Here is a 23,108-nt window from a genome sequence, read left to right as displayed (position 1 = left end):
GGGACAGGCACCAGCGTCAGGTGGGTGCCCCCCGCTCAGGCAGGACCCGCCAGGGGCCCTGGGACCCACCTCACGCTGTCTCTGGAGGCTGCTCACAGCCTCCTCCTCCTTGCGAGGGCCGTCTTCACCCTGCAGCAACACACAGTGGGCCAGCCTGCCTGGGCAGCCATCCAACCTTGCCCACCAACCACACCCCCAAAGCTGTCCTCAGCCATGGCCCAGAGAAGCTGCCTTTAGGGAGTCAGACCCAGAGAGGGTTTCCAGAGCAGCGGGCAGTGCCAAGACAGGTGTGCCAGGCCACGGCCAGTGTGGGCAGTGACAGGAGGACCAGGTGCCGGGGCAGCGTCGCCCTTGCTGTACCTCGCCTGGCCTGACCAGGCCTCCGGCCCTCAGGAGGCCCTGGGGCTGCCCCCAGAGAAGAGCATGCAGAGCCCCAGCTGAAGCAAGCTGCTCAGGAGCTCCCGGGCGAGGCCAGGCCCCCGATGCCCAGGAACAAGTGCTTCCTGGACACAGACCTGGACCGTGGGCCAGCCCTGCCCAAGGCAGCCTGCACCCCGGAAGCTGGAGGCCTTCACCTTGCTGCTTCCTCATCTGAGGTGCCCTCTGCCCCGGTGCTGCGGGGATCCTGCCCGCTGCCCCGCCCTCTGCCTCCAGCCCCTGCAACCCTGGCCACCCACCTCCGGTGCACCTCGTCCAGCTCCAGCTGCTGGCGGGCCTGCAGCTCGGCCAGCTCAGCCTTGACCCGCCGGTTCTCCTCCTCAGAGGCCGCCAGCCGGCCCGCGAACTCCTGGTGGACCACCTCGGCCAGGCTGCCTCGCTCGCTGGACAGCTCTGCGTTGACCTGGTGGCAGGGACGGCATGAGCAGCCTCCCGCAGCGGTGGGCTCTGCCGCGGGAGGGCCAGGCCACTCACCGCCCGCAGGTCGGCCAGCTCCTTCTCCCTCTGCCGCACCAGGGCCTGCAGGCGCTCCTGCTCCTGCTCGGCCGCCCCGAGGCGCCCCTTCAGCTCCGCGCACCGTGCCTGCAGCTCCCGCCGGGACTGCTCCAGCTCGGAGAGCTCTGCCTCGTACTGGTCCCGCACGCGCTTGATGCTGCGGTGGGCAGGGTGCGGGCAAGAGTGGCCTGGGCAGCTCCCTCTCCCCTCGCCTGGGCGACCCGAGCGGCCCGGCGCCAGCCCCTGGCCCCTCGCTCGCACACTGGAGGCCTCACCGGCTCTCAGCTGCCCGCTCGCTCTCTTCTTTGGCCAGGGTCATGTCGGCCTCCAGTCGGTGGATGACCAGCTCAATCTCCTGGTCTCGGCCTTTCCGGATTTCCTCCTTGAGCTCACGTTCCCGGTTCAGTTGCCACACTTCCTGTGGGGACAGGCAGCTGGCCTGGGAACCACCAAGGGTGGAGGACAAGGGGGACAGAGGGAAGCACAGGGCAGGGCAGCAGCAGGGTTCCTGGGGCTCCCTTCTCTGACCACAGGGACACACACAGGTTCCAGGGGCAGAGGTCTTGTCCCCGACCCCCAGGTGCTGTGGTCTTTGGACAAGGCGGCCAGCATGACAGTCCTCTCCTTGGAGACCCCCAGCTAAGGATGACCAAATGCCACTCTGCCACCAGACGGGCTGGGGACAAAGGGAACCTGCCACGTTGCTAAGTGGGGCTGGGCAGCCCCTGGCCTGGACAGCGTAAATGGGGCCAGCCTTTGGAAGCTGTTTGGAAATTGCCAAGAGGAAACAGCGGAGGCCAAGGAGGGTGCCCCACAGGCTGAGAAGCAGCTGACAGGGGCACGGGCAGGTGGCTGCTGGCCAAGGACAAGCCGCCCTGACCAGGCCGTCCTCTCACTGCCCACTCCTGGTTTTCCTGTGGCCACAGGATGACGGAGAGCAGCCCACAAGCTCAGAGGGAGGCAGAGCCCCACACAGCCCTGTGTAACCCCTGGGAGGGCCCAGGAGGCCTGGAGCCGCCCGCCCGCCCACCTCCTTCTTGGCGCAGTTGGCCGTCCATGCCTGCTTCTCCACCTCCAGCTGCTCCTTCAGCGCCTTCAGTTCCACCTGGAGGGGGACAGGGCGTGACAGCCACTATCCAGCCCTGCCCACCCAGAGCCCAGACCCTCACCCCACCGGACACCAGGCTCGGCACTGGGCAGGGGACCTGGTGCCGACGCTCCTGCTCCTCGCGGCCCTTCTCGAACTCAGCCCTCAGGGCTCGGGTCAGTGCTGCGCTGCTGTCCTGCAGCTGCTGCCTCAGCTCTTCCAGCTCCGCCCGCTGCCTGCAGGCCAGGGCAGGGGTCAGTGGGCAACGGGTATGGAGGGGTCACCGCATGAGCAGTCTGTGGGCGTGTGAGGGGACGCTCCAAGAAGGGCCAGCAGCCCCCAGGTGGCACCTGGCTGCCTGCTGGCCCAGTCGCTCCCTTTCCTCAGCCGCCTCGCTGCTCAGCCGCTGCCGCTGCCGCTCCAGGGCTCGCTGCTCCTGCTCCAGGTGCTGCTCCAGCCTGCGGGCCACGGGCCTGGCTCGCCTGGGCAGGGCCGGGGCCCCAGGACGCTCACGCGGCAGGGGCGGGGCAGCCCTGGGCCACAAGTGGCCCCGAGCATCCTTCCCGGGACGTGTGATGCCCGTCATGGCCGCCGCCCAGGGCAGTGAAGCCAGGCCGTGGGCCCGCTGCCGCTGCTGAAACCCCACCTCTCAACTGCAGCCCGAGGCGGGGCCTCCTCTCCTGTCCCTGTGTCCTCACACCGACCTCGTCCTGCTCAGCCAGCAGGCGAGGAGGGCCTCTTCCCTGTGTGAGGGCGCCAGGTGTGGGTTCCACGGTGGGGCAAGCGGCCTCAGGCCTGGGTCCTCATCCCACCAGGGCAGGGCTGTGGGTCTGGCCAGCTGTGTTTTGGAAGGGCCAGCCACGCAGAAGGGGCTGCCTGTAGGTACTGGCCATTGCCAGCGGGTCCCCAGGGTCTGGGGGCCCAGCCTAGTCACACCCAGCCTAGTCTGGCCAACACCCCCCACCCCCACCCAGGGGGCCAAAGAGCTGAGGGCAAGAGGCTGTTCGGGGCACCAGAGGGACCTCGGAGCCCCGTCTGGGGCTGAGTGCTCTGAGCCAGCTGTGGAAGTCTGCACACCTCCCCAGCCACAACCCAGCCTCACGGAGGGACCCGCGGGCCGGCACAGGGGCTGCACCCGCAAGCACGAAGGAGCCGCGGGTGCCGAGAGAGGCAGGGCTGCTCTTCTGGGGCCACAGCTTCCTGTGCCCTCCTGGGCAGCTGCACCAAGACCCCCAGACCCGGGCCTTCGGGAGGTGCCCACAGGGTCTGGAGAGGTAGCACCCTGCTCTGGACGGGGGTCTGGTACATCCCCAGCCCTCGCAGGCCCCTGGCCCTGGGCAGCCGGGAGGTACAGGTGCTCACCGCCGCTGGGCTCGCTCGCGCTCCCGCTGGCCCAGCGCCTCCTTCTCGCGCTCCAGCTGCTCCCGCAGGTCCTCGGCCTGGCGCAGGCAGCGCTGCGCGGCCTGCTCCTCCCGCTGCAGCAGTTCCGCCTCGTGCAGGCCCCTGAGCCTCCGCACCTCCTGCTTGTGTTTGGCGATGAGCTTCTGGATCTCAGGCTCCAGGCCTGGGGGTGGGGCACAGCTGCAGGCGCCACCTCGACCTCCCTCCAAGCACAGCCGAGCGTGAGGGCCGCAGGCCAGGGGCAGGGCTGCCCAGTGCCTGCTCCTGGGGGTCACCCTGCAGCTGCTGCAGGGGGCTACAGTGCCCGTCCCACCTGCAGCGCAGTGCCCCCTGACTGTGCTCTAGCCATTAGATCTCCCAGCACGGGCGTCCAGGGCCCTGGAGGGAGAGGTTCTGGGACAAGGGGCCAGACCAGGAGAGCCGGGTGAGCCACGGAGGCTCTTGGCTCCCTGGGACAGCGCCCTGGAGCCCAGTGCCCCACCTCCCACCCCCTGCTGCTGATCCCCAGTGCGGCCTGCGTGCCAGTCGCCCACTAACCCCTGATTTCTCCAAGCCCAGCCCAAGGGAGGCAGGCTCTGCCCCTGGGCTCCAGCCTCTGTGCCTGGCCAGGGAGGCCACCCCCCACACCGCCCGCCGTGCAGGGTCAGGGGTGCGTTCCGCCCTTCCCCCTCAGAAGCACCGAGCCAGTGCTGGGGTGGGCCCCACCTCGGACGGTGATCTCCTTGATCTTCTTGGTTTTCTCGCTGATCCACTTCTCCCTGCGGACTTTCTCTGTTGCACTCATCAGTTCTTTGAGTTTCTTGATCTCCTACGAGTAAGGATAGGAAGTGGAAAGAGAAGGTGCCGATGACGTCTGGCCCCTCTGCCACACCCATGGCCTGAGCAGGGCGGCAGCCTCCCACCTGCAGGCCCTGGAGGGTGACGCTGGCCTGCTGGGACAGAGAGCCCTGCTCTCCCCTGTGGCTGGGGCCTCAGTGCTGGCTGTCAGCCACGGACTCGGGAGCCTTTGGCAATGCTGGTGCCAACCCCACTCAGAATCTGGGCTCAGGTCTGGGATGGGCTCTGGGGCTTGGCGTCCAGATGGGAAGCACAGCGAGGCAGCTGAGGCAGCCTCTCAACCAGCCCTGGCCGCCAAGCAGGAAGATGCCGGGAGTGGTCCTGGCCCTGTGAGCTGGACCTGGCCTCCTGAGTCCAGGGCCACTGCCTCTGGGAAGGGCCAGACAGGTGCCATGTCTGGATCTGGGGCATGGAAACCCCACCGCAGGGCAGGGCTCGGAGGAACCATGGAAGCAGCCCCGGGGCAGATGCAGCTTGGTGCCAGGAACAGCCCTCCTGTCTGAACCCACATCCTCAGGGATCTGCTGCCCAGCTGAGCAAGGACCATGAGGCCCAGCGGGCCACCCTGGCCACAGTGGGCTCACCAGCTGGTGCTGCTCCTGCATCTGGGCCACGCGCTCCCGGCTCTGCTGGTCCCCCCGCTTCAGCTCGGCCACCATGGCTTCACACTTGCCACTCAGGACCTTCTTGTCTTCGATCAGCTGTGAAGGGGGTAAGGCTCTGACAAAGGCCCCCACCCAGGGGAGGCCTCACTCCCAGGACCTCCCTGTCCTTGGTCTGTGGCTGGATTTGGGCCAGCAGGAGGACCATATGTGCACATGGACATGGGGCTGCTGTCCCTCCTGGTCCTTGACCTGGAGGATGGGGTGGACGTCAGAGAAGCCCAGTAGGGACCACACCAGCCTGACTCCCGACCGGGGACACTTATGTCGACCAGCAGCAGTGGCCACCATCTTTCCAGCCCCAGGCCAGGAGCTTTCTCCAGATCTGGCCAGGGGTGTGGCTGAGCTGAGGGGCAGCCAAAAAGCTTCTGCTACTCTCGCTGGGGCACTCTGACTACCCCAGAAGCCCCAAGAGACCAGGAGTGGCCCTCCAGGGGTTTGATGACCCTGGCACAGCACAGAAAAGTTTGAAATTTGTCCAGGACACCTCCCTGTTGGGCCAGCAGGGAGCCGGCTCTAGACTGCCTGCCTCCTCCAAGGGACCACTGGTTATGCGCCACCGGCCCGCCACCCTGGGCACACACAGCAGGCTCCGTGGGCCCCAGGCCAGCTGCACCTGCAGCCAGCCCCCTGCTCTGGAAGCCTGGGGCCTGCGAGATCTTCCCAGCCCTGGGAGGCGTCACCTGGTCAATGAAGGTCAGGTGCCGCTGGATGGTGGCCTCATAGTGCTCCTTCTGTTGCCGCAGCTGCCGCCTCAGCTCCTTTTCTGTCTCTCTGACCCGCCGGACCGTGAGGTCTCGCTGCTGCGCCTGTGCGGGGAGTGGGCGGGAGGGAGGTGCTGGCGCCGGCCAGCCAGAGACCCAGGGCTGGGCCTGACGACCGTGGGAAGACGGCACAGAGGGCCTCAGGGAAGAAAGCGGCGCCCGCGGGCAGCCCTGGCGATGGCTCGGGCCTCACCAGCGCCCTCTGCAGCAGCACCACGGCCTGCTTCTGCTCCTCCACCTCCAGCTTCAGCCGCATCACGGACACGCTCCCCTCCGGGGCCAGCTCTGGGTGCCCACGCCCCACGTCCGGCACCAGCCCCTGCAGATGTGGCCAAGCATCAGGCACCTACTGCTCACCGGGGGATGGCCAGAAGGCGGCAGGGACGTGTGCGGGGCCACCTGCCGGCCCTCCACGGGACCCTCAGAGGGAGGAGCAGCGAGGTGCAGGCATCTGAGGGCCGGCTCACCCGAGACCGTTGTCCTGCTCAGTACAGGAGAGGGGGGCCGCGACCTCGTGCGAACGCAGCCACTGGAAACATTACCTCCACTCTGACCTCCCTGCCCGTGACAACAAAGTGGGCACCACTCCACTCAGCCTGGCCGCTGGCCTTCACCCAGGACGGACGTGGCACAGGGTGCCAGGAGGGTCCAGATGAACAGAGCGTGGGGAGGCGGCTTGAGGCCCCTCCAGAGAGGAATCCGCCTGGGAGAGCCGGCCCTGCCAGTCGCCCCCCTGCTCGGGTGGGGTGGGCCAGGCTACCGCCAGGGGCCTGGCGGGGCTCACCTCCGGCTGTGGCGACGGCCGGCCCTGCCCCGACTTCTCCATCTCGTCCAGGAAGCTCATGACGCTCTGCAGCTTGGCCTCTGACAGCAGCGTCCCGTCCTCGGGGGGGCTGTGGGGTGCACTGAGTTTCCCAAATCTCTCCAGGTTGTCAGCTGTCAGGGAGCTGGCACTGTCCTGTGGGGCGGGGGCCCAGCATTGGGTGCTGCCAGGGCGGCCCACGCACTCAGGGTCCCCTAGTGCTGGGCTGCTCTGCTGGAAGCAGAAGCGGGGAGGAGGAGCGGCTAGGCCGTGGCTGGGCCTGCCAGATGCGGGGGCATCGCCCACCCAGGGTTCTTCTGTGTCCTAACCTCAGGGTCACTGTTCAGGAGGGGACAGCTGGGCCAGTGAGGTCCAACTGGCTTGTCAGGGTCTCGACTGAAGCCAGGGGCTGGTCCACCCTGCTTTCCCTGACCTCTTGGCCTGTGAGCATGGTGGCAGCACCCCGGTGGGGGTGAGGGTCCTGTGGCTGAGTCACCTCATCGATCCAAGCGTATCTGTCCTTGTGATAGGCGCTGGGATGAGGCAGGGGCTCGGGGTCCTCCTCCAGCAGCTTCAGCATGTCCAGCAGCTCGTCCAGGGTTGCCCTGGACTTGAATCTACTCCTGGTGGGGCCCACCGTCTCCACGTCCTCACTGGCCACGTCCTGGGACAGGATGTCTCACAGTAGACAGGCGGGGAGAAGCAGCCAGCAAGGCCACTGGTGGCCAACAGCAACACTCGTGTACAAGGTGGACCACAGAGGGGCTGGGTTGGGGCCTCTGCTGCCTACTTCCTGTGGCTCCCTAGCCCACCTTGTGGGGTGGAAGCAACTCCACCTGTGGCGACATCTCAGGGCCCTTTCTCCAGGAAAATAGACAGGCTTGGCCATTCAGCCACATCACTGAGCAGCCTGGTGGCCTCACTGCCCCCTGACCTCTCTGACCTTCAAGCTCTTTCTGTGGACAGGGACACAAGGCCCCACCCAGAGCCAACGTGAAAACCTTACAGGGTTCCAGAGCAATTCTGTGAGATCCCACCCCAATGAGGGCTCCCCTAGCCTGCTGCTCTGCTGGGGCAGCCTTTCGGGGGAACCCAGCTGAGGAGGGGGCAGGAAACAGGTTGGCTCAGGCCACTCCTGGCATGGACATGTCCCTCAAAACCAAAGTCCAGAAAGGAAGGAAGGGCAAGCTATGCCCAGACCTGTGGTTTGTCCTCCGGAGACAGTTGGGGCTCTGAGGCCGAATCAGAGGCAGGTGGGCAGGGGTTCCTGGGGCCTATGCAGTGGACGCTGGTGCCTGCCCAACAGAATACAGCAGTTTCTTGAAACTGGAGGAGCCTGGGAAGGAGCCAGGTACGGGGGAGGCAGGTGCAACCCGCAGAGCAGAGGCCCTGGGAGGCCCTGTCTTCCAGGGGCCGAGGTTGGGGAGCTAGTGCAGGCAACCTCAGGCTCTCAGCCTCGATGCTCCGTGGGTCCCACATCCAGGACCAGCTGGCAAGGGCCTGAGCACCTCAAGTCCAACTGTACAGGTGAGCTGGTCAGGAGCGGAGGTGGTGTGAGGTGTTACCATGGGCCCAGGCTGGTGGGGGGAAGCCGCCCACCTGGCCACAGCACCAGGGCCAGGGTATGATGACAGAGGCCCTGCCTCCTTCCCAGTCGCAGCCTCCAGGGCCAGGGTGGACTGGAGTCACTCACCAGTGTTGTTGGCCTTGGGGGGCTGGCAGGTGTCACCGCCCGGTGTCAGGGATGGCTCTGTGGGGGGCCGAGGCTGCACCGCTGCTCTGGTTTCCGGGCTCTCCTTGGGCGGTCCGTGCTCGGCCTTGCCTGATTTCTGGGCTCGCTTCTGCCGCAGCTCCTGCCAGGGAAGCATCTCTGAGCAGTGCCCCAGGCCTGCCCTGTGGCCTCCCACCACCCAGCTGCCCTGGGGCTCGACGTCCTGAGGACTCCAGGCAGCAGTGCCGGAGTTGGGCTTGGGGTTCAGCTGTTCAGGTGCCACGGGGGCCCAATGGCACCTGAATGGCCGCCTGCCTGGCCTGGCGAGCCTTCTCCTCTCGGGCCTTCCTCCTCGCTACCTCCTTCTGCCGGTGCAGATCCAGGAGGTTGCCGCCGCCCAGTCGCTGCTGCCCCTGCCAGAAGAGCTACATGGAGCCTTTGCACCCGGGCACATGGGGTCCCCAGGGTCTGCAAGTTCACTGGGAAGGTGAGGCAAGCCCCCACGACCCTGAACCTGCCCCCTCTGCCCACGAGGGGCAAGCCCTCGGGGGAGGCAGCATGGTGCCTCGGGGTCAGGTGCCCATGCAGAGGCCTCCTGGGACCAGCAGGGTTTGCCGGCACACAAGCCTGACCATGGTCCCCACAAGAATCACGTGGGCCACAGAGGGGTACACACCTGTGTGGTTCCAGGTCTCAGTTCTGCTGGTCCCAGAAACTGCCTATGCCCAGTTCAGACCTGGACCTCTGCACCGCCCAGGGGGAGCCCAGAGCAGTGACGCCCACACTGACCTCACGCGTGGACGCCAGCAAGTGCCCCAGGCTTGTAACTCCTGCTCGGCGGCGCTGCACCTGGTGGCGGTACCAGCGCTGGATGGTGACAGCGGCCTGGTTCACCTGGTGAATAAACCTGCCCAGAGAGCAGGCTTCAGGACGGAGAGGGGCCCAGTGTCCCCCAGGTCCTGCAGGAACCTGCAGACTCGAGGCCCAGCCGGGCAAAGCAAAGCTGGTGGTTGCACACAGCCCTTGCTCCGCTGAACCGTGACAGGACCAGCCCTCCAGGGCTCCTCCCACTAAACCCCAAGCCTAACCTCCCAGGGGGTCCTAGGAAAAGCAGGAGTCGTCTATCCACAGACTTGGGTAGTCTGTGCACAAGAGCCACCAACTGGAAGCAACCCAAACATGCTCCACTGTCTTCAGAGTGGACACAGGTGCACCCAGGCAACAGGACACTGCTCAGCAGGAGCGGGCAGAGGACCACGGACAGGGCTTGGACTGGGGCACGTCAGAACAGCCAGGGCTGCTGGGTGGGGCCTGGCGAGTGGATGAAAAGGACTCAAGGGAACCTTGGAACTCCAATGGTCTAGTCTTGGTGCACTGCATCTGTAGACACCACTGTATACATTTGTCAAAGGGATGCATTTTACCCTGTATGATTGTATTCAATAAAGCTGATTAAACCAAAATTCTAAACTTGGGTTCTAAGGACCAAGTGTGGATCCTTCAGCAAAGACACCAAGGGAGAACTCTAGTGTGGATGTCGACTGCTACGAAGGCCCTGGCTCAGCGAGTGTGTCCCGTCCACCGAGGGTGCCCTAAGAGTCTTTGAGGAGCTGCAGCAGGGACAGCGGGCTGGTGGTCACTGAGGCCAGGTGGAGGCGTCTGCAGCAGTTGTCTGGCTGCTAAGTGGGGCAGGCCAGGATCAGGGTCCTGCGGCTCCACCTACATCCACCCTGCAGCCCCGAGGGCGGCTTCAAGTACACAGCCATGGGTCCTTTTGTTCTCAGTTTTGTATCTTCTTTCCCTTTTTCTGGGGGTACAAGGAGTAATCCCGGGGGTGCCTAACCACAGAGCCACGTCCCCAGCACTTTTGACAGGGTTTTACTAAATTGCTTAGGGCCTCACTAAGTTGCTGAGGCTGGCCTTGAACTTGTGATCCTCCTGCCTCAGCCTCCTGAGCTGCTGGGATTACAGGTGGGCACCACCATACCCAGCCCCATAAAGTTTTTTTTAATTAACAACTTTACTGAATAGAATTCATACACTATTAAAACCTGCCCACTTTCAGCAATATCATGATTTTTAGCAAATTTACAAAGTCTGTAACCACCAGCACAATCCAGCTCTAGAATGTTCCCACTGCCTCAAAGGCCATGGTCACCCTGTGTCCCCTGGCAGTCACTGCTCCCTTTCTGCCTCTAAGGATCTGCCTTTCCTTGGCATTCTGTGCAAATGGAGTCCCACTACAGGTGGTCTGTCAGCCTCTCCACTTCGCCACACCTGGACGAGGCTCCCGGGAGTCCTCGACCCCCGTGCCCTGCCCGGCTCCCCATGAGCATCACCTCTCTGCCTCCTCCTCTGTCACCTCCTTCCGCCTCAGCAGGTTGGCGGCAGTCCCCCCAGGGGTGCCCTGGACCATGTGGTCAGTGGTGAAGTTCTTGCAGGGCTTCCGGAAGCTGCTGCCCTCACTGCCCTCGCTGGTGGCTGCCTTGATGATGTTGCTAATCGGAAGAGAAATCCCAACTCGTTGTCCCAGGAGTGGCTCTGCCCAGGGTGCCAGGTGGAGTCCCAGCCATCCTGGGCTCTGAGCCTGGAGAAGGTCTACAGGCACAGCAAGAGGCTGGCCTCCCCACCCGACCTGGCCAGTCCCTGTGGACACCTGTACTCTGACAGACCCACCAGCCAGCACCCAAGCTAATGGCCTTTACCTACACTTTTTTTTTAAAGTGGTACTGGGGGTTCAGGGATGCTGTACCACTGAACCACATCCCCAATTTTATTTTGAGACAAGGTCTCACTAAATTGCTTAGGGCCTCACTAAGTTGCCCAGGATGGCCTCAAACTTGGGATCCTCCTGCCTCAGCCTCCTGAGTAGCTGAGAGTACAGGCATCTGTGATCACAGGCATGCACCACTGGGCCGGTTATTCTTTACATTTACAAAAGGAAGAAGTTCTCAGAAGCTACAGGAGTTCACAGCTGGCTGGGCTCAGGGAAGCTAGAGGGCCGTCCACTCAGCAAAGCAGTGTAGGGGCTCCCTTTTCCTCTCAGTCACCCCACAGGGACACCTTCAGTTCTGGACAGGGCTGGGCAGGGCCCCAGCAGGACTGGGCGACAGCACTGAGGGAGAGGGACCCGCTGCCCGGGCCCAGGCGCTCTCGGTGTGTGCGCACGCGCCCTGCTGACACGGCCTTCTGGCCTCGCACCCCTGGGAGGGCGCCAGCCTTACTTGAGGGAGGGGGCCGTCTGGTTGGAGCTCTTGCTTGGGGGCGCCTTCTCCGAGGGGCTGTAGTGGTTGTGCACCATGCTGGTGACACAGTTGCCCACGGCGCCCTTGCTGCTCCTGCCAGAGAGAGCGGGGCGCGTGGGCATGGGAGCAGAGGGCTGCTTGGCAGGCGTAGGTGTGCAGGGGGCCAGGCTTGGGCGTCACCACCAGGAGTCGGCCCAGGAGTCTCGGGCCGCATGCAGCACGGGGCGGAGCAGCCCTTCCTGTGCCCCGCGCAGGCCGAGAGTGCCGGGCCTGCCTCCAAGGCTGGGAGCTGGCCTGCTGCTTTCTCTGGGGCTTCCCCTGCCCCGCCAGCTTGCCCAGCGCTCCCGGACACTCTGGTGGGTGGGCGCCCCAGTGAGCGAGACCCTGAGTGAGCACTGCAGCCCTGATGAGACAGTCACTTTGGGCCCGAGGGCCACATGGTCCCCACCACCAGACACAAGCCTTGAAGCTCAGCTTCCAGGGAACCTTGAGAAGGTCACACAGCCCCACGCAAGCTTCCCTGCACGGAGGCTCAAGAGCAAAGCCAGGGGCCTGTGGCCTCTGGAGAGCGGGGCGCCCCGTGGGACGTGGCAGGCCGCAGTGCAGCCTCACTAGCCTGCCTGTCGAGCACAACCCCCTCCTTAAGCAGTGGCCAACAGCCCCCAAGACCCCACCTTGCAGCCTCTGCCTGTGGGCAAAGAAAGTCACTCATTCCAAAGAAGCTGGTGCCACCGCAAACACAGCGGAGGCGCTACCTGTTGTTGGCCGTGAAGCTGGGTGCCAGGCTGCACTCCCTCCTCCGTGGGCCCACCGGGGAGTTGAGGGTGCTGGAACTCTGGGCACTGGCCGGCGAGGCGAAGGCCCTGGGCTGATCATCCTGGAGGCACAGGGGACACCCTCTAGGCCCACGCCGGGGCCTTGTCTTCCCACCACTGCTGCCCCCCAAGAGAGGCACCCCGAGGGCCCAGGCATGCAGACTGAAGCCTGCTGACCAAGACAAAGGCAAAAGGCCCAGAGGAGCCGGACGGCGGTCCTGGGGGCAGGACCAGGACACACGCCACTTCAGCCGCCTCACCAGGACATTCCACGTGGCCCCCTTCCCATGGCACGGCTTGGGCAGACTGGCCAGGCTCCTCCCGCCAGGGTCACCCTCAAACAGCGTCAGGAAGTCAGTGGGCTCTGCCGGCCTGTGAAATGAGAGGACAGCACATGAGGACAAGGTCAGCCCACTGGGAGGCCGGTCCCAGGAAGACAGGGCCACATCTCAGAGAGCACAGAGGGGCCGTGACTCAGTGAGAGCTTCTGCTCCCAGCTGCAGCAAGCTGGCTCCTTAGGCCTGACCAGCAGCTGAGGCCAGCAGTGGGGCTCGGCAGGGCGAGCCTGAGGGGCGTGGCTGCTCCGAGCTCAGACTTCCGAGGACCAAGAGGACACTGCCGCCACTCTCTTCCCTATGGTCAAAGGGGACCGCAGGGGCCCCCAAGTGGTCTAGGACACACCTGGCCCCATCTCCAAATCTACCTGGGGCAGGAGCCCCAGCTGCCCCACCAGGCTGCTCTGATGAAAACGTGGTCCATCCACACAGTATGTAGGGTTATTATTATTTTATTATTATTTTGTACCAGGGATTGAACCCAGGGATGCTTAGCCGCTGAGCTTCATCCCCAGCCCTTCTTACTTTTGAGATGGAGTCTTGGTAAGTTGCTTAGGACCTCACTAAGTTGCCCAGGCTGACCTTGAACTTGGGTCCTCCTGCCTCAGCCTCCTGAGTTGCTGGGATCATGGCCACCACACCAGGCCAGTGAGGTACTAATCAAGCATGAAAGGGAATGCTGCGCTGACCAGCACTGAAAGCTCGGTGGGGCGCTGGCTGGACAACTCCACGTACTAGTGGTCACTGCACTTGTCCAGCACACGAGGCCCTGGTTCAATCCCCAAGACCAAAAAATAAATACAAAGCACAGCAAGCATCTCAGCTGCTTCGTGCCAGTCCTGGGCTCTGATGTTGCCTCTGGTGGACACGTGATGCCAACTCCTGAGGCCAGCTAATCTGGGTGGGGCAGCCCCATCCTGCTCCTCCAGGGGAGGTGACCCCTCGGCTGGCCCACTTCAGAGTCCACACACCTTCAGCCCCAAGGCAGCATCACCCTCTTGCTGACCAGGTGTGTGGGAGCAGGTGTGTGGGAGCAGTGCCGCCACTCAATGTGCAGCAGGGTCCCCAAGCTGGCACGGGGCCAGAGGCAGCTCGTCCCTCCCACTGGAGTGGAGCCAGAGGGCAGCCACCGCTTCACTGGGTGAAGACAGACGCGGGGCTCACAGGCAGGACTGGGAACCGCAGGACGCTGGTGCCTCCTGCACACAGGTCTGACCACAAGGGGACAGTGGGCAAGGCTGGAACGAAGTGGGACGAAGGCCTGTGAGGGCTGCACCCACCTGCCACCACGCCCAGCAACAGAAGCAGAGGACGCAGGTGGGCGATCTGCCTGGAGGACCCAGTCTGCAGTGTCCCTGCCAATGAGACAGGACGGGCTGCCTGCTGGTGGCCTCCCCACCCAGCTCAAGGGCCCCATGAGGGGGCCACAGGTGGAGCTGGAAAAAGGGCTGAGGCTAAGGCAGAAGAGGACAGGGGCTACCTGGGGACTGGGCTACCGGAGGGCACTGGGAGAACCCAGGGAGACCAGGTTACCCAGTGGGGCTGAGGGTTACCTGGGGGAGCTGGTCCATGGCTGGCTGACCTGTGTGGTGCTATTAGATCTTCGAAGGTTGTTGATGGCCCGCGAGCCCCCAGGCCCTGTGGCCTCCTGCAGAAAGGGAGAGAAAGCCACTCAGTGGCCAAGGACTCAGACCCTTGTCCGCCTACTCAGACAGGATGGAGGGCATCCTGGGTTCAGGAATGAACTGGGACTCAAGGTGGCAAGCAAACAGGCAGGCAGGACAAGAGGGCAGTGTGGGGTGTTGGGCAGGCCCTGACCCTAGAGCCTGGACTTCCTGAGCAGGTAGGGAGCCCTTGGCTCCACAGGTGGGAAGGGTCGACGGCAGGCCAGGCAGGGCTGCCGTCTGTGAGGTGAAGCGCACCCAGGGCAGCTCTGGGGCGGCATGTGGGCGGGGGTGGAGATTAGGGCACCAGGGGCAGCGGGGCCCCGAGCGAGAGTGGGCACAGAGCAGCAGTCTGCAAGCCCTGGGCGGAGGCTGTCGGGTGGAGAGCACTCCACGTGCAGGTCACACGGAGGAGGCAGCGCCATGCCTCCTGGTCCCAGGACAAGCCACCGAGGGCTGCTGGGCAAGCTGCTCCCCGGCAGGAGGCGGTGAGGGACTCCGCAGCCGCCAAGGCAGGGGGGACGCACACCACTCCTATGGGGAGAAGGTCCTGCACCTGCCCGAGGCCACCCTCCCAACCTCCCTGCAGCCTAAACGTCTTCCAAATCAAGCATTTTGAGGAAAAGAATCAAGTGGGAAGCAGCTGGGGACCCTCCCCACCCCACTGCCGTCCTCGCGGTCAGTGAGACTCAGCCTGACTCAGACGGGTGTCCACCCCACAGTGAGGCCTCCGGACCAGAAAAACAGACAGACTTCCAGCTTTATTTTTAAATCCGAATCCTTAAGCTAAAAGCAAGTCCCCCAAAGACGACAAAGCACAAAACCAAGAACCCGGTCACATACAGGGACCAGGAAGCGGGCACTGCACCGGGGCACCTCCCCACGGCCCGCAGCAGCCACACGGGCTCAGGGCTCTGACACAGATGGTGCGAGCGCCCACCTCCCAGCAGAGGACTCACACTGCCCACACCAGCTGTGGGCAGCAGACCCTCGCTGACCCTCAGTGTCCTTCCAGAGGTAGCTGCCAAGTCTCCTGGGTCAGTGACACACTCAGTGCTATTCCTGTGACCGTCCCAGCTGGACCATACCAGGGGCCCAAGGCCAGGCACTGGAAAAGGTGTCGAGAGGACAGACCTGTGGTCAGGGACGGGGCGTGGACCCAGCACCCAGGGCTGAGCGAGAGCCAGAGCTGGGGGTCAGTGGGCTGGGAGAGGTCGCGCCTCTTCTAGGAGACCCAGGAAGGTCTGCCTGGCCTCGGCCCTGTGCCTGTCAGACAGGAGCAGAAGGGCACCCTTTGCCTCCTCAGGACGGCTGAGGTGAGCGTGTACCTGCTCAGGGAGAGGAGGCAGCAGAGGCCTGGGCCTTGCCAGAGGGAGCCCCAGCCTCCACCCTCGGCCTCTGGGAGGTGACCTCTAAGCCCCCAGAATATCCCGCCTGATCAAAATACCAGTTTACCTGTGGCCCTGGGCCAGTCTGCTGGTCCAACAGTATGATTTGCAAGCGGGGTCTGGGCCACAGCAAGGTGAGGTGGGATGGGGTGTGGACACGTGGTGCCGGTCTACCTGCGGAGGGGCTGCAGGCTGAGGTTGCCCAGCATGTGCCCACCACGCCTCTGTGTGGACCAGAGGAAAGCAGAACACATAAGATGCAGCCAGAGCAGCTTGTCGGGCCAGAAAGTAAGAAAGCGAGTGCTCCAAACCAAAACTGGGGCCAGTCCGAGGGAGGCAGCAGCCGGGGCAAGAGTGCCCGGGGCCAAAGCTGCAGCCAGTGGACCAGCAGGGCCACGGGAGGGGGCACACTCTGCTGTGCAGCCCCACCCGCTAGGCCACGGCGAGAAGCCGGTGGTCATGACCACAGGACCCACAGAGGCATTCTGGCTGGAGCGGGCCCTCAGGTCCCCAGGTGTAGGCCGCGTGAGCGAGAGCCTTCAGGGCACAAGCAAGGAAGGGGACCTGATGAGTGGCAGGCAGGCCTGAGGCCATGAAGGGCCATCAGCTCTGTGGGCCCCCACACCTGCCCAGTCATGAGAACATTCCGCAGACCGCACAAGCGGAAGAGCTACTTAACTGTCCAGTGATGGAGGACAAGGCCTGAACCTCAGTCACGAGGGGACCCAGGGGACCAAGTATCACTTGAGATCCTGGGGCAAAAAAGGATGTCGGGCAAAAATTGAGGATGTGAACAACTGTGGGCTTCAGCCAATGCCGTGAGGGACGATCAGAACGCAACCACCTACAGCACGTGTGAGCGCGACCTGGGCGCTCCATCTGAAGCTGCGACCATTCACCGAAGCCTCAGGCAGACTCATCAGACTGGGAACTAAATGCAACTGATGCAGTGGACCATGTAGCCGGCACGGGATGGCCACGCCAGCCACTCAGGAAAGAAAAACGAATGGCAAGGAGTGATTGTGAGAGCGAGGCTGGGGCCCACGTGCAGAATCTAGTATTCAGCTTCAGTAGTCCGTCCAGCCCTTCCCTTCTGCCCACCCTCATGCTAAAACAGCCAATCACGCAGACTGTGACCCCAAGCTCCTCCGGTCAGAGTGAAGGGCAGTGCTGCACTAGGTTCAAGACATATGGAGGTGACTCCCACCCGGGCTCTTGCTGGCCAGGCTGCCCAACAGTCCTTCGGTACAAAGGCTGGTCCTGCCCACCCACTTTCAAGCCTGTGTTTGATTTTTGTGGCACCTTGTTATTTCTAACATGATGAATTCTCAGGCAAACTTTTCTCATTACCAAACATCAATTTGAATTTGAAAATATTTATGTTTTATTAAGGCATGTAATAAACTGTTAGTCATAATAAGATTTAAAACCATATGGTAAAAGATGACATGCAGATTATGAAATAAAAATAACATTGTTGATTATTTGCATCTTTTTTTTTTTTTTTGGTACCGGGGATTGAACCCAGGGGCACTCAACCACTGAGCCACATCCACATCCCTACCCCTTTTTGGCATTTTATTTAGAGACAGGGTCTTGCTGAGTTAGTTAGGACCTCACTAAGTTGCTGAGGCTGGCTTTGAGCTCACTATCCTCCTGCCTCAGCCTCCTGAGCAGCAGGGATTACAGGCGCATGCCACTGCACCTGGCTTCATCTTAAAACAATTTTCTAACAATGCAATAAAACCACCAAACTTACACGTCCATGTCCTGTTAAAACCATGTCTCATTAAAAGTACACTTTAGTATACTGTTTACATTTTCTTCCCAATGTGCTTACCTAAATGAGGCAAAGCTAAAAATATAGATGTTAATAAGTGAAATGAACTTTTCTAAAACTGCTAAACAATAGATCCATCAAACATCTTTTTTACATATCAAATTAGTAAAGACTAAAGCTTGTGGGCATACTGTGTCACAGCCCATCAAGTGGCACTCCCTGGCCACGAGGTGAGTGGAATGGGGACAACGAGCTTCTTTTTGCAGCGCCCAGGGCTCCTCTGCTGAGCCACACCACCCTGTGACGGCGATCTTTATCAAGAGCAACTTGGCAACACCTGCCAAGAAGCTAAAGGACATGGGCCCTGACCAGCAATTCCACCTTTAGGAGTCACCCTACAAGGTCACGGAGGCATTTGCAAATGCGGGCCTGAGGACATCTAGGGTGGCACTGCGTGCTGCCGGCCAACCCGCAGGCTGCCCACAGAGGACCTTCTGCCCTGCTGTTAAAGAGGGCCAAGGCCGCGAGCAGTCACATGTGTTATGCCAGGCAGTCTGTGCACTGGAGGAACAAGACCGCAGGACCACACGGCCACACTGACATGCTGCCCAGGAGGCGAGAGGCAGGTCTGCTGCTTGATGGGCCGCTTCTGGGGGCCTCTGCATTTTAAACCGTGTGCATTGACAATTCAAAATAAAATACATAGAATTCATTTTTAATATACATATTTGTAGTCGTAGACAGACACAATACCTTTATTTTACTTATCTACCTATATGTGGTGCTGAGGATGGAACCCAGGTGCTAGGCAAGTGCTCTACCCTGGAGCTACAGCCCCAGTCCCATTCATAGAATTTTTGAAACAACCAAACAGTCGCTGCATCAGGAAATGGATTTGGGCAACGTCACCTGTCTGGGTCTTTCTGGCAGCTGTGCCCCACCTCCCAGCTGAGCAGCAGACATCAGGGAGGCAGAGGGTCCTGTGCTCACTGAAGGCACCAAGGTGGAAAGGGAGTGCTCGGAAGGTACACAAAGTCATAGGCTGGGAGCCCTAAACTCCATCGCGGGATGGTCACCTCAGTCAGAAGACCAGTGACGGCGCTCGTGTCCCAGGCAATCTTGGGACAGAGGGCTCTGGATAGAGGGAAGTCTCTGGGAATACCAGGCTGATGGTCAGCAAGATTGCCCCCTGCCAAGGGCTACTCCAGCCCTGCAGAGGACAGGAGAGAGTCACAGCCCTGTGTCGGGGTGGAGCCTGGCCAGAGCAAATGCTCCCCACAAACCCCAAAGACACCAGTGGCAGCAAGGTGGCCAAGAGAACAGGCAATGCCCAGAGCAACTCTTGGTGGACGGTGGCTTTACGCCCACACCTGAGCCCTGCCAGGGATGCCAGGGAGCGAGCCATGTAGAGAAATGAAGTAAACAGTTGGAACACTCTGCCAAGGAGAGGAAGCACTAGCTCCTCCCTCAACACTGGGTGGGCAACGGTGCAGCCCAAGGAAGACGCCTGGACGGGACCTGTGCTGGTCTTGGCTTTGAGCCCGTGCTCAGGAACAGAATGCCCTCCAGCAGGAAGGTGGGAGAAGGCGACAGGTGCCCAGGTCAACCATAGGTGCAGCCACCCACAGCCAGGCTGCTGTCTCCATGGGCACTAGCAAGCCAGCACCTCCACTACATGTGCCACAGAGAGTCTACAGACCCTCTGCACCACCCCTGCCCCATGCCCCCTTCTAGGGCTCCAGGGGCAGTGGAGGGATCTGGGCGGGAGGTGGGGGTTCAGCGACTCTGGAGCAAGGTGGGGCTGCAGAGAGCAGCAGGTGTCAGTGACACACTAGCCTGAGAGGCCCAACCCTCCACTGAAGCAGCACACTGTGTCTTAAACCTGGGGCCACCAGGGGTGACCTAGTAGGACATCCCAGGTCCCCACCATACGGGTTCTGGGCTTTGGGAAAGTGTTTGGATGGAGGGTCCTCTACTGGACTACCGTCCTGGGTTTGGAACCTGGCTTTCAAGCTAGCAGGAATGACTTTTAGGGAGAAAGCAGGGGCAAGCCTTTTGTCTACAGGGAAACTTCCCCAGACCCATCCCAAGCCATGTGGCTACTCTCTACCCTGCCTGGACCCCACTAGGACTGCACTTGGGTGGGAGTCCAGTCTGGCTGAGCACCTAAGCCAAGCTCCCAGGCCCTATGGAGTACTCGCCTGGGACCAGACGCTGGCCTCTCAGTCATCCCTGCACAGGTGGCAGGGGACCCCTGCCCTGTCCACCTGAGCCCACCCAGGGTTCCCCAAGTCACAGGAGCTTGGCATCCCCTCTCTTCACAGGTCAACCTTGTTTATTAAGATTCCAAACAAATCCAAGGCGCAGCAGAGCAGGAGAGGCAGGGCCTGGTGCTAGGATGTGGGCTCTGCCTCAGGCCAGCTGGCCACTGTGATCTCCTGTGGGTCAGCTCCCAGGTCTGCATGGCCTGGACCCTCCTGCCTGGGGATGAACGCCCCATGACAACCCTGCAGGGCAGGACCTGGGACCCTAGCCTGCACTCACCAGCGCCTTCCTCCTCGTGCTGCTGCCCGTGGCCACGGAGATGGAGTGGACGACAGGCCTGGCAGTAGAGGCACTGCTGGGACGCCGGGACATGGGCAGAGGGAGGCCCGTCAGACGCAGGTCCACGCCTTCTGGGTTGTCCTCAGGGGCACCACCAGTGGCCCGTGAGCCTTTCATGGTGGATGTGACGGGCCTTAGGAGGGAACAAGAGGTGCGGTGAGACTCCTGGTGGGACTGCAGCTCCCTCACCCACCACTATGAAGAGCCTCACCAGCCCAGGACACTGGGCCCACCTACCACCAGACCGCCCAGGAGCCCACCACCGCCTTGCTGCCAGGCGGGCCCCTCGACAGGAACACAAGGGGCTGTTCTAAACCCCTTGCCACTGCAGGGCTGAGCAGGAGCCTCTGGTCAACAGGCTGGTGGGCAGCATGTGACTGTGGGTATGAGCCCGGCCGTTACTACCCACCCCATGACCCTGAGCAAGGAACGTCATCCGTCTGAGCCACTTTCTTCTGTGAAATGGGAATCTTAAAAGTGCCTCTGGGTAGGCAATACAAGGTGTGGCCCGAGGCTAGCACAGGATGTGCACTCAACAACCAAGTTACTCCAGGATTTGGTCTTGAAAGTTCTAAGTCAATAAGCTCAGGGTCCCCAAGCTCTGGCCAAGGTCTCTCAGAGCCCCTGGCCCTTCCTGGGCTCTCCTACTTTGGGGCTCCAGCCACCCCTTCTGTTGGCTGCTCTTAGTGTCCCTTCTGCCTCCCTGACCTGGTCCCACCCCAGCCCTCTTCAGTCACCACACAAGATTGTTTCCTGAATTGGGTGAGTCCCTTGAGAGGACAGGGTCCTTGTAGGCACAGTTCCTGACACCCACCCGGAAAGTGCTCAGGTGGTGAGTGCTGAGTGAATGAGGACATAAACTTTACACATGGTTGCAGACCCTGTCATGGAGTCTGGTGTGCCAACTCCAGACAAGGGCAACCCGTCATCGTGGGGCAGTCTGCCTGGGTGCTACCCCACAGCAGGTCCCCTGTTCTCCAGCGGCCGCCCTGCCACTGTCTGGTCAGTGGCCTCAGCTCTGTTTCCGGTTTGCTGGTGAAATTTTACACCCCCCTCTCCTGGGCACTGGTCACGCCCAGCTGGACACCGGCGGGAGGGAATCAGCGGACTCTGCTGTCCCAGCCACACGTGCAGCCGGCGAGGCTCCAGGGTGGTAAACACAGCCTCTCCATGGAAACCTCCGGCCGGAGGAAGGCAGACCTGGGAGGCCAAACGCACCCGCGATGAGAAGGTGTTTCTCCCGGGGCCTGTGGGGTCAGGTCGGGGGTCCGCCTGGCCTTGGAGCGTGGGGGCGTGGGGGACGCGGGGGCGCGGGGGCAGGGCCCATGCGCGGCGCGGCGCCCTCCGCTTCTCCCCGGGCCGCTCGGGTCTCCCCGGTTCCCCGGGCATAGGCAGGGGTCCCGAGGCGCCCGGCCGTACCCCACGTCGGCTTCTGGGGCCGCCCTGGGCACGAGCCTCGTCTCACCTGCAGGGCGAGACTCACCTGCGCAGACGCCCCTCACCTGCGCGGGCCGTGGATCCCCTCACCTGCGCGAGCTGGGGCTGGGGCGTGGGACCCGCGGACTCGGCCGGGTGGGCGACCTGGCGCCCCGCGGTCCCCGGCGGTGCCCCCGGGCGGGTGACAATGAATCGCTGGGAGGGCTGGCGAGCGGCCGCGGCTAGCAACCAGTGCGGCACCGCCTCCCCTGTCCGTCACCCGCCCGCCTTTCCTGCCAGCGTCGCTCTCGGATTGGCCTTCTGGCCGCCCGCTCTGGGCTTCTCGGGATCTCATTGGACCACTGGGCTGTCCTTCGGAAAGTTCAAGCGTGGGAGGAGCGGCGGAGAGCTGAGGGCCCCGCGACGGTGGCTGGCTGACGATTGGATGCTGCAGGGAAGAGGGAGGAGCTTCCAGGGGCGGGATCAACGCGTGGGCGGAGCGGGTGGAGCCAAAGAGCCTCTTGATCCCGCCCGGGACCCGCTCCACCAGCCGACGCCGGGGAGCCAAGCTGCGCAGAGAGTGCGTCCACTTACTGGGGTCAGAGCCCTTACCCCGCTTTGGCTCTCGGCCTCTGCCCAGGAAACCCTGGATGTACAGATCAGATGCCCTCTTCAACAACACGTACTGATGGTGGCCTCTCCACATATCTTTAAAAAAAAAAAATATGTATATACTTTAAGTTGTCGATGGACCTGTGTTTTATTTATTTATGTGTGGTGCTGAGAATCAAACCCAGTGCCTCACACATGCTAGGCAAGCGCTCCACCACTGAGCCACAACCCCAGCCCCCTTCCCTTTTTTACCCCCTTAAACTCAAATGCCTTTGTTATTTTTTATTTATTTATTTATTTTTTAAGTTTTGAACCACCGGGTGCGGTGGCGCATGCCTGTAATCCTAGTGGTTTGGGAGGCTGGGGCAGGAGGATCGGGAGTTCAAAACCAGCCTCAGCAAATTAGCAAAACCCTAAGCAACTCAATGAGAGCCTGTCTCTAAAATACAAAAAAGGGTTAGGAGTGTGGCTCAGTGGTCAAGTGTTCCCGAGTTCAATCCCTGGTACAAAATAAATAAATAAATAAAAAGGTTTGAAGTTGAGAGCCATGGATGGTGCAGGCCTGTAATCCCAGTGACTCAGGAAGCTGAGGCAAGAGTATCACAAGTTCAGGTCCAGCCTGGGAAACTGAACGAGGCCCTGTCTCAAAATAAAAAACAAGGGGCTGGGAATGTAGCTCAGTGGTAGAACATGCCAGGGTTCATGCCCAGGACTGCCGTAAATACATAAATAAGATAGAAGGGGTTGGTTCGTACAGGGTCAAATGCACAGTTTTGACAGTTGTGTAACCACCACCGTAGTCCAAGTGTGGAACACTCCGCACCTGCAACAAGGCCTGGGGGTGTGAGGGTGTAGATCTGGAATGCTCCCAAGGGATGTGCTGAAGGCCTGGTCCTCAGTGCTTCAGAGTCCCGAGAAGGGCCTGCAGGGGGCACTGGATGGTGAGGCTGAGCTCACCAGGGAGTTAATCCACTGATGGGCACACAGACTGCTGCAGGGCCCTGAGGCTGTGGGGGTGGGACCCACCTGGAGGAAGTGGGTGACAGAGGTGT

General features: G+C 62.0%; 1 protein-coding gene across 1 annotated transcript; it reads right to left on the bottom strand.

The window, feature by feature from the left end:
- Positions 1 to 16: 16 nt before the first annotated feature.
- Cep131 (centrosomal protein 131) lies at positions 17 to 21,713 on the bottom strand. The gene is given in 27 exon segments (XM_047542679.1): positions 17 to 34; positions 70 to 107; positions 110 to 129; positions 678 to 841; positions 913 to 1,090; positions 1,209 to 1,351; positions 1,964 to 2,038; positions 2,139 to 2,256; positions 2,371 to 2,478; positions 3,383 to 3,584; positions 4,127 to 4,229; positions 4,843 to 4,959; positions 5,604 to 5,729; positions 5,878 to 6,003; positions 6,469 to 6,642; positions 6,983 to 7,150; positions 7,687 to 7,781; positions 8,180 to 8,339; positions 8,497 to 8,610; positions 8,987 to 9,104; positions 10,537 to 10,695; positions 11,422 to 11,535; positions 12,198 to 12,319; positions 12,518 to 12,629; positions 14,146 to 14,240; positions 19,969 to 20,161; positions 21,512 to 21,713. Coding segments are annotated over 26 exon segments (3,144 nt in total). The 5' UTR covers positions 20,146 to 20,161; positions 21,512 to 21,713.
- Between the last annotated feature and the right edge of the window lie 1,395 nt (positions 21,714 to 23,108).

This window comes from Sciurus carolinensis, chromosome 3, assembly GCF_902686445.1.
Source record: "Sciurus carolinensis chromosome 3, mSciCar1.2, whole genome shotgun sequence".
NCBI classification, from domain to species: Eukaryota; Metazoa; Chordata; class Mammalia; order Rodentia; family Sciuridae; genus Sciurus; species Sciurus carolinensis.
This window is presented reverse-complemented; position numbering and strand designations above follow the sequence as displayed.